Source organism: Haliaeetus albicilla, chromosome 8, assembly GCF_947461875.1.
Source record: "Haliaeetus albicilla chromosome 8, bHalAlb1.1, whole genome shotgun sequence".
NCBI classification, from domain to species: domain Eukaryota; kingdom Metazoa; phylum Chordata; class Aves; order Accipitriformes; family Accipitridae; genus Haliaeetus; species Haliaeetus albicilla.
This window is the reverse complement of record NC_091490.1, coordinates 7,241,325-7,257,661: the sequence shown is the minus strand read 5'-3', so window position 1 is coordinate 7,257,661 and position 16,337 is coordinate 7,241,325. Positions and strand designations below refer to the sequence as shown.

The 16,337-nt window shown below is 35.5% G+C and overlaps 1 protein-coding gene across 5 annotated transcripts in view; it reads right to left on the bottom strand.

Annotated features, from left to right (window-relative positions):
* TUT4 (terminal uridylyl transferase 4) overlaps positions 1–16,337 on the bottom strand; it is a 53,356-nt gene that overhangs the window by 22,303 nt on the left and 14,716 nt on the right. For all 5 annotated transcript variants that reach the window (XM_069788736.1, XM_069788734.1, XM_069788732.1 and 2 more), the window contains 10 exons: positions 15,711–15,874; positions 12,040–12,156; positions 9,738–9,915; positions 6,500–6,588; positions 5,231–5,282; positions 4,351–4,420; positions 3,339–3,465; positions 2,237–2,356; positions 1,665–1,886; positions 1,342–1,516 (listed from right to left, as the gene is read on the bottom strand). In XM_069788736.1, the coding sequence (XP_069644837.1) occupies positions 1,342–1,516; positions 1,665–1,886; positions 2,237–2,356; positions 3,339–3,465; positions 4,351–4,420; positions 5,231–5,282; positions 6,500–6,588; positions 9,738–9,915; positions 12,040–12,156; positions 15,711–15,874 (1,314 nt within the window). The remainder of the gene's footprint in view (positions 1–1,341; positions 1,517–1,664; positions 1,887–2,236; positions 2,357–3,338; positions 3,466–4,350; positions 4,421–5,230; positions 5,283–6,499; positions 6,589–9,737; positions 9,916–12,039; positions 12,157–15,710; positions 15,875–16,337) is intronic.

Genomic DNA, 16,337 nt, shown 5'->3' with positions numbered 1-16,337 from the left:
AAAAAAAATAAAAATCAAAAATTAAAACCAAAAAACATAAAACAAACAAAACAACACAAAAAGACCAACAATAGCAGGTATCAGAACCAGAATGCAATCTGTTATTTGAAATTATTTTCCCTTTCTTCCTCAGTAATTTGCCGTTTCTTCTTACAGGTTTTAGTTTCCCACATGCTGAATAAACACTACTCTAGTTTTAAAACTCTCTAGCTAAAAGTGACTGAAGAAAAGAATTGGGAGAGGAAATTAAAGCCACAGAAGTGATCTCAAGACCCACTATTCAACATGTGCCCCAACTTGTTTTTCTCCTTTTCACTTTTCCTTCTTGCTCTTCTTGTACCTTACTGACTTATCCTTCAATATAACTTTAGTAACTAATTCTCTGTCTTTATGATTTTCTTTGACCTATTTCTCCTTGCCCTCTCCATCACTTCATGTGTGTTACAGAAAAGCTACTTCATCAACATCTCTAGAAAGTGTCCAAAATTCATTATTTATGCTTTTATAAAAATATCACCTTAAATGGTTTCTTAACCTTCCTCAAATACCCAGTTTCTCTATTCTTAAGGCCAATTCAGAATGTTATGCATTGCTCTGTGACTTTCCCTCTTAAGTATTGTTTACATATTTTTCTGAGTTGAGGAACAGAAATAAAGATGTCTTCTAGCTATAAAGAAGTAATAGACAAAATAATTTTCCTTCTTTCTCTCCCCAACATATATAACTCAAGCTATGTATTATCATAAAATTCATATGGTCTTGCTGCCTGAAAAGAGCGTTTCCCTTAGCAGGATACTCAGGCCCTGAAGCATAGCCTATGACATGACATTCAATTTCACAGTATGGAAATACTACCAACAGGGAAAGGGACAACTGCGGGTGCTGGGGGCGTGGGGGTATGTGTTACTTTGATGGATTTGCTCCACTTCACTCTGATCAGAGCTAACCTATAGCTGGAAACACTCAAAATAACATTGTGGGTTTTGGAAATGCAGCTGGAGGTGCTGAAAATTCGTAATATCAGATTTATTAAAAAAGGAATAAATAATGACTTATAGAAAGAATGAAACATATAGAAATAAGAACAGAATGGCAAGAAACAGTGAGACAAATTTACACTTTGTATTTCAAGGACCAAAGTTGCAAAAAAGTAGTACTAAACAGAAAATTTGTCTTTAAACAGACTAAATAGCTGACAAAACATAAAAAAAAAAATTACTTTCTCCCCTAATTATTAATTTAATTTATTGCCCAGACTTCTTGTGACAGACCTGTAAGTCTTAGGTAAATAAAGATAATAATGCAGGATTACTACAGAACTAGAGAAGAGTATTATCCTACCTTCAATGGCTATTCGCCTTTTAGGCCAGTTTTTATTCTCTCTGGTCAAGAGTTCTTGTACCCGTATGCTGATGACGTATTCCTCCAAAGCAAATTCCAGTGTGTAAAACTTCAACAGTTCTAACCACAGTTGCCCCAGTGAAACTTGGTGAGGGGTTTTGAATGCTAAGAGAGACTGAAACACATGGACAAGAATGCTCAACTACAATAAGAAATGAGAATTCCCATTTTTTTCCTGGTTCCATCCAATACAAATGTTGAAACATAAAAAATAGGGACAAGAGGTAGAGTATGGTTTTCAATGAAATAAAGCCATGACTTACATTGCCGTGTTTCTCCTTTGCATTACTTTGGTTGTCCACTTCCGAGCTTGTTACCTTCTTGCCACCACCTTTTTGTTGTTCAACTTTAGTTTTACTTTCCGCTCCAACTGAGTTTTTTCCTGCACCATTTGTTGGTGGTTTGTACTCCCACCGTACAAACTCGTCTTCTTCTATACCTTTCAGCTGGTGGTCATCTGGCCTCTTTGAATCAAAGCCTTCAATCTAACAACAATTAAAGTAGCTCTGAAGCAAGACTGTATACAATACATAAAACCAAAAGTTTTCACCAAAGGTAACACTGACAATTGTGATATTTATCCCCCTCAAGAATAACTGATGTCAGAGAAATAAATTCAGAGAATTACAGAAGGAAATATTTGCCTCTTCTCCAAAATACAGCATGACACAATTGCACAGGCTATAGCAGCTGCCTTTTTAAAAAAGTCATCAGAATTGTCAGGCATCAACTGTGTGAGGATTAAGTACCAATGCGTTCTATTTACAAATTTCTTAGGCAATCAAATTCTGTGTATTTTATGACCTTGCAGAACACAGAAATAATGTCAACTCACCCAATTGCCCAAATAGGATGGTAAAATACGTGGTTTTCTTTGTTGAAGGAAAAATATCACCATTAAGGCAAATGAATATGAGGGAATCCCACCTTCAGCCTGACAGTCAATGTGACAGAGCTGTAAGAGAATAAATCATTACTTTTCTGATGTAACATCAGCATTTTAATTTAAAATCTATTATAAAAGGACAAATACTAAAGAAATGTGAGATACTTACTAAAGTGAAACAGAAAATCTTTTTATCTCAGAAACTGCAGTCATGCTATGCCACATACAGGCAAAATGCAAATTATAGTAATTCAGACAGTGCCTTAAGTTACACTCTTCAGTTTCATCACATTTTGTGATTGTGGGACACATTTATGTTCCTAGCCAAAATTTTAGTCAACTATCAGGTATTTTTTTATTGGAGATGGGGATTCTATGCATCTGGCTGTAATCTCATACTGATCTATTCTATGGGAACTCAAGAGATGTAATAAACGTATTAGACTTTGAACAGTTCTTTGTAGTTTCTACTACTGCTACTTATATGTTGTAAAACAACAATTTTTGTAAAAATACCTTGCTAAATCAAGCAACAATAATAATACCATGCAACTGATTTTTCAGTAAAGCCAAGACATTGTAAGTCAAGTATGGCCTGGCAGCAATTTCAGGACTGAACTACAAGACAGTTAAACACTAGCTGTAAACATTGTAACTTGGTTCCTGTTACCACTGTTGATGCCTGTAAGAAGTACAGCAGGGTATGACAACAGACCCTTTTTTGAGCAAGTTAACTTTTTTCAATGTGACCTCAGTAGCAGAAAGTTTGCAAGGCCCGATTGCTCCATTGAGCTGGTTTTCAAGGATCAGTTAACTAGTTTTAAGGAACTAGCACAATAGCTTGCTAACAGAATAGTGCAAGCTTCATATATATTTACAGTTTCACACCAAATCTTCAGTCTCATTCTGGCCTGTTAAGGTAAGAGGTGAACTAGTGGCATGAAGTTCTTTTCCACAAACATATTAATGGTATATTATGCATTACATTGTATGCAGTACTTAAAAAGAGGAAATAAACATATTTAATTATCCTCAATATTTATGAACTTACTCTAGCCCAGTAGCGGAAAGCCAAAACCAAGGGAATAAGGACAGGCTCCAGTTTACCAAGCGCAGCCAGCAGGTCAGTTGTAAGGCAAGCCACATCATTTCTAGCACTTACTTTACATGTCAAACCACTGTAATTACAAATGTAAAACAGATAAAAGAGTTATTGCTTTGTATATACAGATGATGCTTGGGGCAGGAGGGTGGTGGGGCATCCCATCCACCATAATAAAAACATGCATCACTGTCTCCCTACGTAAGAACCTGAACTTTTAAAACAAAAGCTACAGAATATAATCACATTTTCTGTTAACTCATCAGTTGGATCTAGAACTTACAGAATTTCATTACAGCTGAAATATAAAACAGCATTAAGGATTTGCTCTAACTTCTGCCATTACTTAATTGTGCAATCTTACACAACTCAAATTCCATTTATATCTTCCACATACCAAATAAATACCCAGGCCTGCTGCATATTAAGAGTTGGTAAGTCCACAAACCAGCTTCTGCATAATCTACAAACGCAGGAAAAGATACGCCCACCACTTCCCCAGAGTTTCAATCACATACCTGTAGCCAGTCAAAGCAACATGGACATCATACAGCAATCATGTTTCATTTTGGAGGTTGCTCCTTCTTAGGAATTTACTGAAACTGTCAGATTATGTGTCCTTTCTGGCAATGTGTACCTTATAAAGTGTTTTTAAAGCCCTGGATTAAATTGCTGGCAGAAATCTTAAATATCAACTGAAAACCGTTCCACTTTCCCCCTATTTAACTAAAAGTAGAACTGCTATTTTCAGACTCACAACTAATGAGCTCTATGAAGCACAAAAACAAACCTAAGCTTTCTTTCTAGATTGTATTTTCATGTATGAGCAATTCCCCTTTAAGATGAATGTTAGCTAAATGTTACAATACTACTTCTTATCAGGAGTGCAGGCAAGCAGCTGCTATGAACAAGCATAGTAGAAATTGGTATCTCATTAAAAATCCTTTTCAATGACATGTACCTTTTAACATCTTTGCAAAAGACAACAGGAACTTTGGCATGGAAATCTGACTCCACATCTGAGTAGACAGCTAAGCAAGGAGAAAAAAAAAAACATTATGTACTAAAGTCTTTTACATTTTTCCCAATTGTATCTTTAAAACTACCACATTTATACCACGCTTTAACAGAACAACTCAATTAAGTGCTGCATAGCTAACCAGTAAGCAGTATTTTCTGGTTACTTTTGATGCTCATCACCAGTATCACAGAGCTAGCAGGGAAAGAAAGAAAAAACAAAAAATCCCTCGTCAGGAAAACTGGGCTGGCATCTCTTCTAGAACATTTTTGTCTTTACAACATTTGAAAGATACAGGTTGAACTCTGATGAACCATCAGGATAGTTTGAGAACCATTTATGGAGCTGACCTATCAAAATTTCCTGAAGGATCAAAAATGCAATGTTACTTGTGTCACTTGGTTCAAAATGTGCAGATTACAGGGCTAGAGGACTTCCTGACAGAACAGGAGGCTACAAGTTTCAGAAGTCTTGTAATAGCTCTCACTAATGTTCATATGCAAGTGCAAAGTGGCTTTTGGGTTTACTGCTTAGAATTTCTCCTAGAAAGTTAAATAGTTTTTGACCTGGCAGCTAATACTATCACCATAAATTCTCGCAATCTGAACTGGACAATGTGGGCTGCCATTGTCCGGCTGCAGGTTCTCATCCCTCACTTACACAAGCACTAGTATTCATAAAAATCATTTTCATAAAAACAGCTCAAATACTTTGGTTGAAAACTAATAAATTTTTTTAAGTTTACAGAAAAATTAAGTGTAAATACAACTGAACAGCAGGTGGAATGTTAATTAAATAGAAATAACATGCAACTAAAACTCACCACTGTTCTTCAAGATTTCAAGCACCTGTATCAGAACATCTGGTTGACTCATCTAAAATGACAAAATTAGAGCAGGTTACATTGTTTGGACTAACCTATTTTATACTTTGATTAAAATTACTTAGGTTGCACAACTAATAACACTATGTTCTTTCACAAAAGTGAAATCATGTGTCAGTACTAATGAAAAAGTTAACTGTATCTGTCCACACCATGAAAACAGGTACTAGTAAACATATTAGCCAGCTTCCTTCTAGCCTACAGCTTTTTTAGTTAATACTTCTGTTCTAGTTCTGTATTAACAGACTCTATAAAGTTAAAACAAAATACTTGCCATACATTCAACAATTTCAATGTCAACATATGCCACTAGAAACGCACAACAGTAAAAAATCTAATGTCAGTACTTTCCCAAGGGTTTTTAAAGGTTATAATTTTTAAATGTTTTCTTTCCTTCCCAGAAATCAATTTAAGTGGTGTTTCAAAGATAACCTGTAAATAGTTCAAAGAAAAGCTAAAAATTATCACCGCCTTTGTGAAAAAGTGACATGGTACATTCCACATGTAATTGTTTGAAAAAGGGCTCAGTTTTGCTTCCTAACTGCAGTATCATTTCGAAATGCTATGTGTAATTATGTACCCAAAACAGGTATCTTGACTTCCACTGCAACACATACAGTCAACAGTCAAAAAAAGACCACGTTCGGCAGTTGTGCCTCTAACAAGAACATGCTGCTAATATCACATACTAAACATGAACCAACAACTTCAACGTTTAAAGGTAAGTTATATTGCTCCACAGGAATTTTCTACCACAGTAAACTGTAAACTGGAATGTGACATCTACTCACAAGTGACTAAAACATAAAAGGAAAACTGTCACTTTTAGCCCCACCTTTAAAAGGGCAGGGGGAAGAGCAAATGAAGACCTGCAAGATTTTACTGTCTGAATCACAAGCATGCAAAAGCACACTTACCCAGAGCCAAGTATTTTCATATTGCTTCAATGCTTACTCAGAAAATTAAAAAAAAATAAAAGCTAGCATAAGATTGTCCAAAAAAACCCCAGAATTAAAGTTATCTAATAAGCAATGAAAACTTTATCCACTTGATTCATAGCACACCTGACACCAAATCAAAGACTGTATGCTTTGTGCTATTCTAACACCGTATGCCCCAATAGAAGATGAAGACAATGGAGTAGAAATAAATGTTGATGGCCTTGACTTAAAAACCAGTGTTAGTTAATACAAGATAATATCTACACACCTTAGGGGGGAATTTGATATCAATGTTAACATCGCTGGTCTTAAAAGCGAACCTAGTTAAACAGGAGCCATACATCCTCAGTGAACAGTCTGAAAGAGAGAAGCATACTTATTTAACAACTAGTAAATAAATTATTCTTTAATGGATGACGCATGCCTTGCTTTAGATACTGTACCTCCCAAGTGGTACTCCCAGATTAACGAATATTGAACCACTTTCTCACTCCTGTGAAGGCTAGTCATTTCTATAACACAGCATCACAGGAAAACGGATAATTCAAATAGTGTAATTGCCAAATGTCCAAAATTTTTCAAGCTATTTTGAAGTATTTTTGCAATTCAGCTTTAGTTTTGTTTGTTCTTAATATAAAACTAAACATAAAATAGTAGTAACCGCCACCATCTCAGTGCAGGATTTTATTTAACAGCTTTTGTTAACTACAACTTGATTTCACTGCAGCCATTAGCCAATTATAAAATTCTTTGTTGCCTTATACATTTTTGTCAAAAATTTTTAATACATGCTACAACCTGTTCATTAGCAAGTTCCTATGCAAAATTCATTACGAAATATGCATATAAAATGTAATTTCAATATAATCCAAAACCAAAGTACAGTATCCATTTAGTGGTTTTGTAGTTAAAATAGTTCCTTACCTGCAAAGATGTGCAACAGATCTAAACTAATTAGAAAGTATTCAGTAATAGTATCATGAGAAATGTCATGCCACTCCATAAACAATAATTTATCCCACTTCATGATATAATTTTTGTAAATTCAAACTTTCCTGTAACATATATTAGGGCTCTGACATATTTATGTCAGTTGAAAATTGAGACTAATCTCAATCCCTTCCAAATCTAACACCCTGCTTAAGCAGGGTCGCCTAGAGCAGGTTGCCCAGAACTGTGTCCAGTTGGGTTTTGAAAATCTCCAAGGATGGATAGTCCACAACCTCTCTAGGCAACCTGTGCCAATGTTCAGCCAGCCTCACAGTGAAGAGGGTTTTTCTTGCATTTTTTCTTAGTACCCTTATTTGTGTTCTGACCAAACTCTCTCAAACAGAACCGCAACAAAATAATTCTTAAAAGCAAAAATAAATCTTACACATATACATCTTCAAACAACATTTCTCTATTTTTCACTACTTAGAAACTAGACCTCTCAAAACTAATGTCTGTATGGTTAATAATAATAATACATTGCAATTATTTCTAATGGCTTTTCACAGTAGTAAGGATTTTTACATAATTCTAATGCGAGCTGAAGAGAAAATTATGCCAGAACATCCCATGTTTTCTATACTGTGCATGAATTAATTTTTTCCTAATTTATAACTTTGGAAAACACAATCACTAAAACATAGCAGGCTTTGAAAAGGGGAATAACAAATTGTCATTTATTACTACAGATTCCCCCTCCACTACTACTACACCTCCACATCAGCTCATCAGTCCAAACAAGTCAGCCAGCCAAGTAAAACTAACATAGTAATTTTCATGAGTCTTTATGTAAAAGTAATAATTTCCTTTGTCTTATGCTAATATACTATCAGTGGAAAACTCAATAGTGTGTCAGAACAGAAGTTTGCACTAGAAGCCACGTATGGCAATATTACAGAGCAAACAGATTAACAAACCTTCACCCTACAAGCCCCTGTTCTATTCAGCACCTCATGTTTAAGCATATATTTAATACAGCTCCTAAAACTAAAGCTGATCATTCGGCAGCAAACAAAATCTTTCTTACTACTGTTATTTTTATACAGCAAAGGGAAAAAAGAAGGTATTTCTAAAATAAAAGGACAGTATAGAATATTAACCCATTTTCAATACAGATAAAATAAAAAGTTTGAAAACTTATTTTTTGTCAGTGAGATTAATACTTCCTTCTGTACAGATTCACTGAAAAATAAACCATTGTTAACATAATGTCAACATTACCGTAGCTCCAAAAATCAGCTCTCAAACTCCCACTGTATTAACTATAGGAGATGACAGGAAATCAATGCAAAGAAGCAAATGTCAAAGATTATCTTATTGTTATATTGTTTATATTATTTTATTTTCCAATAGTAGTATAAATTGGACTTGAATGTTTAACATGTCTTATTGAAGTAACATAGCATACTGCTGAAGGGAGAGGAGAGGGAAGACTACTTTTCAACTTATCCAGGCAATTTTTACAAACTCTGTTAATGCACTGAACTTTACTGATCCACTGAAACAAAAAAATGGGACTAAGCATTTAACCTACTCAGACTTTTTTTTTTTAATTATTCTTATTTTTAATCAACATGAAGCACTCAGTCAAGAAAAAGGCAGATGAGGTATATTTACACGTGGTTATGTAAATGTAGTATTTTGACCTACTTAAGACAATTCAAGAGACTTTGGGAAGCTATAGTTGATCTCAAAGTACACCTCTCCACATTTTAGGACCCATTAACCATAAATATACATGAGAAGAAATACCTGTTAAACAATAACCCTTGTTGATTTTAATTACTTGTTTTAATGAACAGTTACTGATTAGTACCTGCAGATATTTCAGATCACAATTAAGTATTGAAAATGTCTCATATGCTTACCAAAATCACTCATAGCTGAAGTCCAATTTTTTTTTTCCTAAAACTATACTTTAAAAAAACCTACTCCATGCAACTTTTATCTGCCCTGAAAGATGTTATAAACAACTGAAGGACTGGTAGGAAAAAAATACATTTCAAACTCCTCATTTTCCCCTCCTGCTACATTTATATTAGCTTAATTAAGTGCACTTGGGGGGGGGGGGGGAAATCTCTACTGTAACAGCCACAGATATTCAATAATGCTAGGTAAGGTATAGGTGGAAAGGTTTGTAAGACTAGAACCTGAGGGAGATCCTCAGCAGCTGAGGCTTTAAGCACGACCAGGAAGAAAATATTTCATGCCCTGGAAATTTCCAATCTTCATCAGAAATCATCACTTTCAAGAGGACCAATAGCTTCAATAAACACATACCAGAAAGAAGGAAAAATAAACACAACCATATTTTCCTCTTTTTGTAGGTTTCTTAACTCCTTTTAAATCAACTGCCAGTCTGTACTAAAATGCCTGTATATATTAATACTGTATAATATAAAGATAATTTAACCCCAAATGCATTAACTCACCATTAATGAAGTTATAAAAATCCATGTAAAATTAAAGAAAAAGAAAAATTTTCACCTAAAGAAAATGGAGAATACTATGAATACCTGGTAAGGGCTGTTGAATAATTTTCTCCATCTCGTTTACAATTTCTTGACGAATTTTGAAGTCATCATCTGATATGCCTTGTTCATTTGCTGCCTCAATGAGTGTAAAACTCAGAGCAGCCAGCTGTGCAGAAGAAGGGGGTGGGAGGGCACGCAGCTCATTTTCTTCTTGTTTTTCCTGAATAATTGTTGGACGATAAAAGTAAAAACTGATATTTTAAGAGAAAAAGGTTATCTCATACTATTGCATGATATTAGAACATACTGTCTGCTGTTTGTGTTCTTCTATTTACATGGTGTCCTGACCAAACACATTCAAAGGTAGGAACTCTGCTGCGCCTAACTGGCAAACGTAATAGTGTGGCTTACAGAAATGACAGTAGATGCTCAGTGTTTAAAAGAGAACATGTTGTTTCACAGCTGGCAACTGGGGAGGAAATCTGCTGTGTTACATTCCTGAACCACATTTTCTGACAGTTCTGAAACAGAATTCATCCAAGAAAATGAAAAGCTGTAATTGTTCCTACATAATAAAAGCAACTGAGCTGAGAAAGTTTTTCTCGAGCCACACAGATTTTTTCAGAGTGGATTGTACTTGAAGGAAAGATATCAGAGGCAGAAAAAGTATTCCTAGCTCCAAGAAATTTTGGTAAATTGAGTCCCATTGCTGCCTAAACAGCTGGTGCCAGAAAGTGCTATTTTTAGTGCATCAAATTACAATCAATTTAATCCAACAGCAAGAAATATGTCAGATGCATCAAGTCATTTGGGAGTATGTACAACCATCGCTTGTTTCACAAATTAATCAACTAAATGAAAAACGTGAGTGACAACAGAAATAATAAGCAGAAAATAATTATGCACTAAGAAAACACAGTCCAGTATGAAAATATGTGGTTAGTTCTAGGCTGCATCTCTCAACTCTTCTGTTCTTGTTTGAACAAATTTAGCACAAGAAAGAATATGTGCATTTTTAAAGGGCTGTGGTTTTTTTAATGTCACTGCTTTAGGGTTTTTCTTGAGTGAGGAAGCCACAGCTGCTGCTAAGCTTATTTGATAGTCATGTATCTCATAGTTAGAGCTGTCAATAGGTATATTTTATGAAGTAACATTTAGACAGTTACATACCTCTTATCACTGTAATGTGACACACAACATAAAGCTATTTGAAGACAGGTGTTAAAACTGAAACTGCTCCCTGTCCTCTAGCATTTCCATTCAGTGGCAAAGAAACCTCATTCCTCAGTTCTTATCTCCATGCCCAGATGAAAAGCATGGTATGAAAGTGTTTCCATATCAAACATGGGGCTGGTTTGTTGCTGTTTTATTTTTTTTCCCATGATGCAATTTAGCAGACAGCAAGAGAACCAGAATCCTTTAGAAATAATAACCAAACATAATACAAAAATGTTACTTCTGAGATGTAATGCATTTATGGCATTCGGAGTTTTCCAGGTGACAGCTTGCATGTATGATAGAATTAGAGCATTAATTACAAACAGAATTCTGGTAAGAAATATTTGAAAACAGGAGTAAGTAGTTGACTGAACTTTGGGGAATGGTTGTAGGAAGAGTAATTTTAACCATCTGAATCACAAAACCCTACATACTGGGGAATTTGTAGCTCTTCATCAGCATTTACAAAAATGTGTTGGCAAGAAAATCTGTGCAGCTTTTATTGGATTTCATGCATGTAACAGTTCTTTAAAGCAAAGCAAACAGTAACACCATGGTATCTGATAAGGAAACTGTTTTTCATATTAAACATGTACATAAACCCAGAGAGTTGATGAGTGATTCGGGAACTGAATCCCTCCCTACTTTAACTCTCTTTTTTTAGTCTAGATACACTATCCACTCTGCTCACCCATCACAGAAAGGATGTAGATAAAAACTTCACAAGTCAGACAAAAGAGAAAAAACCAGAAAAAACCAACATCCCCAACCCCCCCTCCAGTTCCTGGAGGTCTTGCTACTAATGATATTATTTTTGGAAGAAACAGAAAAACTAAACATGTTTCTCACCTAAGTTACTTTGCATTCTGTTACTAAAGGTATGATGAACTGCCCACTACTCAGAGACACTAATTCAGAAGCAATGACCAAAAAAGTTCTTTCCTCTCTGCCCAGACAGATCATCAAGCCCCTCCTCTCAAACAGAAAATGAGCAACAGAAATTTGTGGATCTCTGCTCAGCACACAAACTTTCACCTAAATGAAGATGACCAAAGAAAACATACCACATAACAAAAAAAATCTTAAAAAAAAAAAAAATCAGTCAAAATTTTATTTGTTAACTTACCATTATATTTTTCTTATGACGTTTTTCTTTAATATGCTTGTGAGCTCCCTGGATATTTTCAATGTGAACTAAGCAGAGCTTGCATAGATACTGACAGTTGGTGTATTCTGGGGAGCGCTGAGGAAAAACGGCCATAGATTAAAAGAAAATGTTTCTGCCAATAGTGTCTGAAAAACTCAATTCTTTGAGTAATAAATTGTATTTAACAATTATGTAACAGGTGTAATGTCAAGGTGCTCTGCAAACATTAAGTAGTCTTCACAAAACACAGCGGAAATGGATTTTTACCCATATGACAAGTGGGGAAAGCGAGGCAAGGAAGTGAGATGACTTGAATATTATACTTCTCAGTACATTTTAGTGAGGCAAGATTAAGACTGAAGAGTTTATGCCTCTTAAGGCTGACCTAAAGGCCAGTAAGCTATTCCCCTGTCAGCTCAAGCTTTTAATAACTATGGATTTATTAAATCTCAGCATCTATCCTCCTTTCTCTGATGAGAAAATGGGAAGTATTCATCATATTATCTACTATACATGTTATGACAGATGGTGTTGTTGTTTGGCTAGCATATTCACAGCATACTGTGCAAGTACTGCATTTTTTGTTCTATTAAAAAGGGTGCGGCTGGCCAACAAGGAGGAAGATAGCCAGTCTACTAATGACTATACTCTGGATATGGTGGGATCCTCTGATAAGGGGTAAGATTATTCCAGTTTGATGAATAATTTAGGATGTTCAGAATTGGAGAAACATGCAGAACAAGCATCTTTTTGTATAGACAGGCTGGGAGGGGTGGAGTACACAAATGAAGAGCTGCCACCTGGGAGACCCCTGAGAGTCTGCAAGAAGCAGCCAAGCCTTGGGAGATGATGGTGGGCGTGGGGGGAGCGTGTGCAGAAATCACTATTTTCCTAGGGTCCAAGAGGGGATACTGTGGTGTTTATTCAACCAGGAAACCACTGAGAACTACTAGACTAAAAGGCAGACAGGACCACCTCTGCAAAGATGAAGGGTTGTTCGCAAATACTCCACTTTAATCTGTCTCCATTCTGCAGTTGTAGGATTAGAGCAGTTTCTTGCTCTAATAAAACACAGGTATAGAGATTGGAAACCTTTTGATATGCTCACAGCAAACGCAGAAGGGCCCAAACAAAAAGCCTTAGTTTTCCTCCAGACTTGTTAGCATTTTTCCAATAACTGCTGTCAGTTATAACTGGGACAGAAAAAAACCCCTACTTAACTTTTTCATCCTAATTCTGATATATCTATATTTACTAAAAGTGAAAAGTATACTGAAAACACCAGATGATTAAACAGTGACACAACAATGAATGAACAGGTAACACCATTTTAAGACACTAAGGTGGACTATAGACCAGTCAAACAAATTTGACTTACTATATGGAAACATAAGCCACTGCTAAATTTGAGCAAGTTTTTCCACTTACTGAGTTTGATCTTTTGCTTTTGGGGAAAAAAAAAAAGTCTGATACTCTCCAACTGCAGAGTAAATATCAATTTAAAATAACATGGTCCATTATGCTTTTATTACTAATTCTCTTCCTCCTTACTTTTTGAGACAGATACGTAGTAAGATGAAATTAAACATCTATTTGGAAAACAACTTATAGACAGTTACACCGGGCTAGGTCAGAAGATTCAAGTATTCGATATCAGATTACTGAAGTAGATCAAAAATATTTTACCACTCTTCTAAAACAGAATGAGTATCAGCAATAATAATAATATTTTTTAAAATTGGGTGTTTCTTTACAATACTGATCTGCAGTATTATGTCAACAGATACTGCCAGAAAGGTTGAATCATGTAACACCTTTTATTTTGCCTTTATTGTAAAGCCTCTTTTAATCATCTGGTTATGCTTAACACCAATGAAAGGGGCAAGAACTCAAAATAGCAAGACAAAAAAAACCTACAGACTACTACTTGAGTAAGGCAGATGCATCCAAACAAGCCAGGTCTCATGAAATTTGTGCTTGGATATTCAGGGAGCTAATCCATCTCAGAGCCAGTTGTATTTTAAAGAGCTCACACAGAATGGGAAGGTTCCAGATCACTAGGAAAGAGAAACTTAAGAATATCTTTAAAAGGCTGAAAAGGATGAGCCAAGGAGTTAAGAGACCAGTCCGAATTAGCATCCAGAAAAATACTGTAATAAAATAAGTCATTAATAAGTCTATAGCAAAAAAAACAGGTCATAGGTGACAAACTGATCTGCTATAAACAAATTGCACTAAACCAATTTTAGGGTTGCTTTTTTAAAGATAAAAATCATAGGGCTTGAAGAAGCAGCAGGAGATGTTGTATCTTGAATTTTACAAAGTTTTGTCACTTGCCATAGTAGCAGTCTCAAAAGGAGACCATAAATACTATCTAAATAAAGAACAGTAAGGTGGGAGCAAAACTGCTCAGAAAACTGTCCTCAGAGCACACATACCTAGGCTGGTTCACCACCAGTCTAAAAGCACATGCCAAATATTTTTTCAACAGGGGTCCTGGGATGAGAAACATTCATATTTTTGTTGAAGACTTAGGAAATGCAATAGAGGATGTGCTGACTACAAATGCGAAAGATACCAAGTTGGGAGAGGTTACAGAAGATGTAAAATGACAAAAGTTCACTGATCACAACAATTAGAGAAATGGAATAAATAAGCTGCAATTAAATAGTATCAAAGCAAAGTATCGTTCCTCCTTAGGTATTCTCAACTGCAAACAATGCAGGGCTGGGAACACCTGATCAGGCATTTCTTAAGAAAAGGATATGGGGATCATTGCTGGTCAAACTACAAGCCAACATCCTATTGCTCCTAAAAAAGCAGAGATCCTAAACACAAATGCTGTATTTTAGACAGATGAAGTCAGCTTTCCTCTTTATATGTAAGACCTCAGGTGAAATTGCATGTCCAGTTTTGGATACCAGTTACATGGTGGATGCCTACAGAAAAGCAACAAGAATGAACCAGTAACTAAAAACCCCTAAGACCAAAGAACAAAGAGTGAGTCTAAAGAAGGTAAGGCTGCAGGAATGGTAATGATGTTCAAATGCGTAGAAAGTTGCGGAAAAAAGTAATACACTTATGTTTATTTTCCTAGGACAACATATGAGGGATTAAAGTACTACAAGAGACACTTACATTAGACATCAAGAAAAACTTCTGGGTTACCTATACTGACTTCGAAATCTGTTTCACTGGAGATAATATTAAGGACAGTTTAGACAAACATTTTTAAGATGTCATCTTCAACATAAGTGACTCAGACTGGCGGAAGGCTAATATATTGAAGATAGCAAAAGGTTCCTTTCGATCCTGTATTCTGAGTTTCCACGTAACCAGACTTTCTAGCAAATCTTAGGTAAGTAATGGAACTGTAAACTTTTAAGTCTGCAGAATTAAAAAATACTGTTCTACAAAGGCTACATGTGCCACAAAAGGAAGACTAAGATTCCAATTATATCATCTGCCATGATGAATGACCAGTCAACTACTAGGGACAGTATCTCAGATCACTCAAAGTGATTCATTATAAAGAAGAAGGAAACAGAGGCAACAAGCTATATTAGAAATACCACCCAAGCAGAAATATGGTAATGATAATGAAAGAAGACACCCCTTTTCTTTTTTATCTGATAAATAACTCAACCTACTTTTTCAAGTCGGGAGATATAATCTCTTTCCAGACGTTCTTCAGCTTGTTTCAATCCTAGTTGCTGTTCAGCTGTCAGATTAGATTCATCAATAACAGTGGTGTTTTCTAAATAATCAGCTTCCAAAGTATGTTCTTTAGTTGATTCAGAATTCTTCATTTTACCTAGAGAAAGAAATAGTTATTTTCTTCAGAGCAACTCAAGGAGAGGAAAAGTCAAAGTTAGAGTACAGAGCAGTTAAGAGCATCTCACTAAGGAGTCGGACAAAAATTAGAGCTACGTTACGTGTTTTTTTTGTACAAAAGCTGGCCAAAGGCACCTCAGACGTTAGAATCTTTCCACTATGTTAACCAGTATTTTCGAGAGACTTCAGGGACTAGTCTGCTACTAAGAGTGCTATCAAAAAGAGGAAAAAAAGTAATTGGTAGATTCATTTTGTGTTTCAGTCATAACTTCACAGTCTCTATTAAGTTCTTCAAGGCAAGAAAGAGGTTTTTTTGTTGTGCAGAAGTATGCAAGATCCTGATGCTCTGCTGTAACAGAAATAAGAAATATTTGGCTTACCATTTTTCACACAATACATTTTCTTAAGGAAACAGTCATAGAACTGCCTTAAAGACATTCACC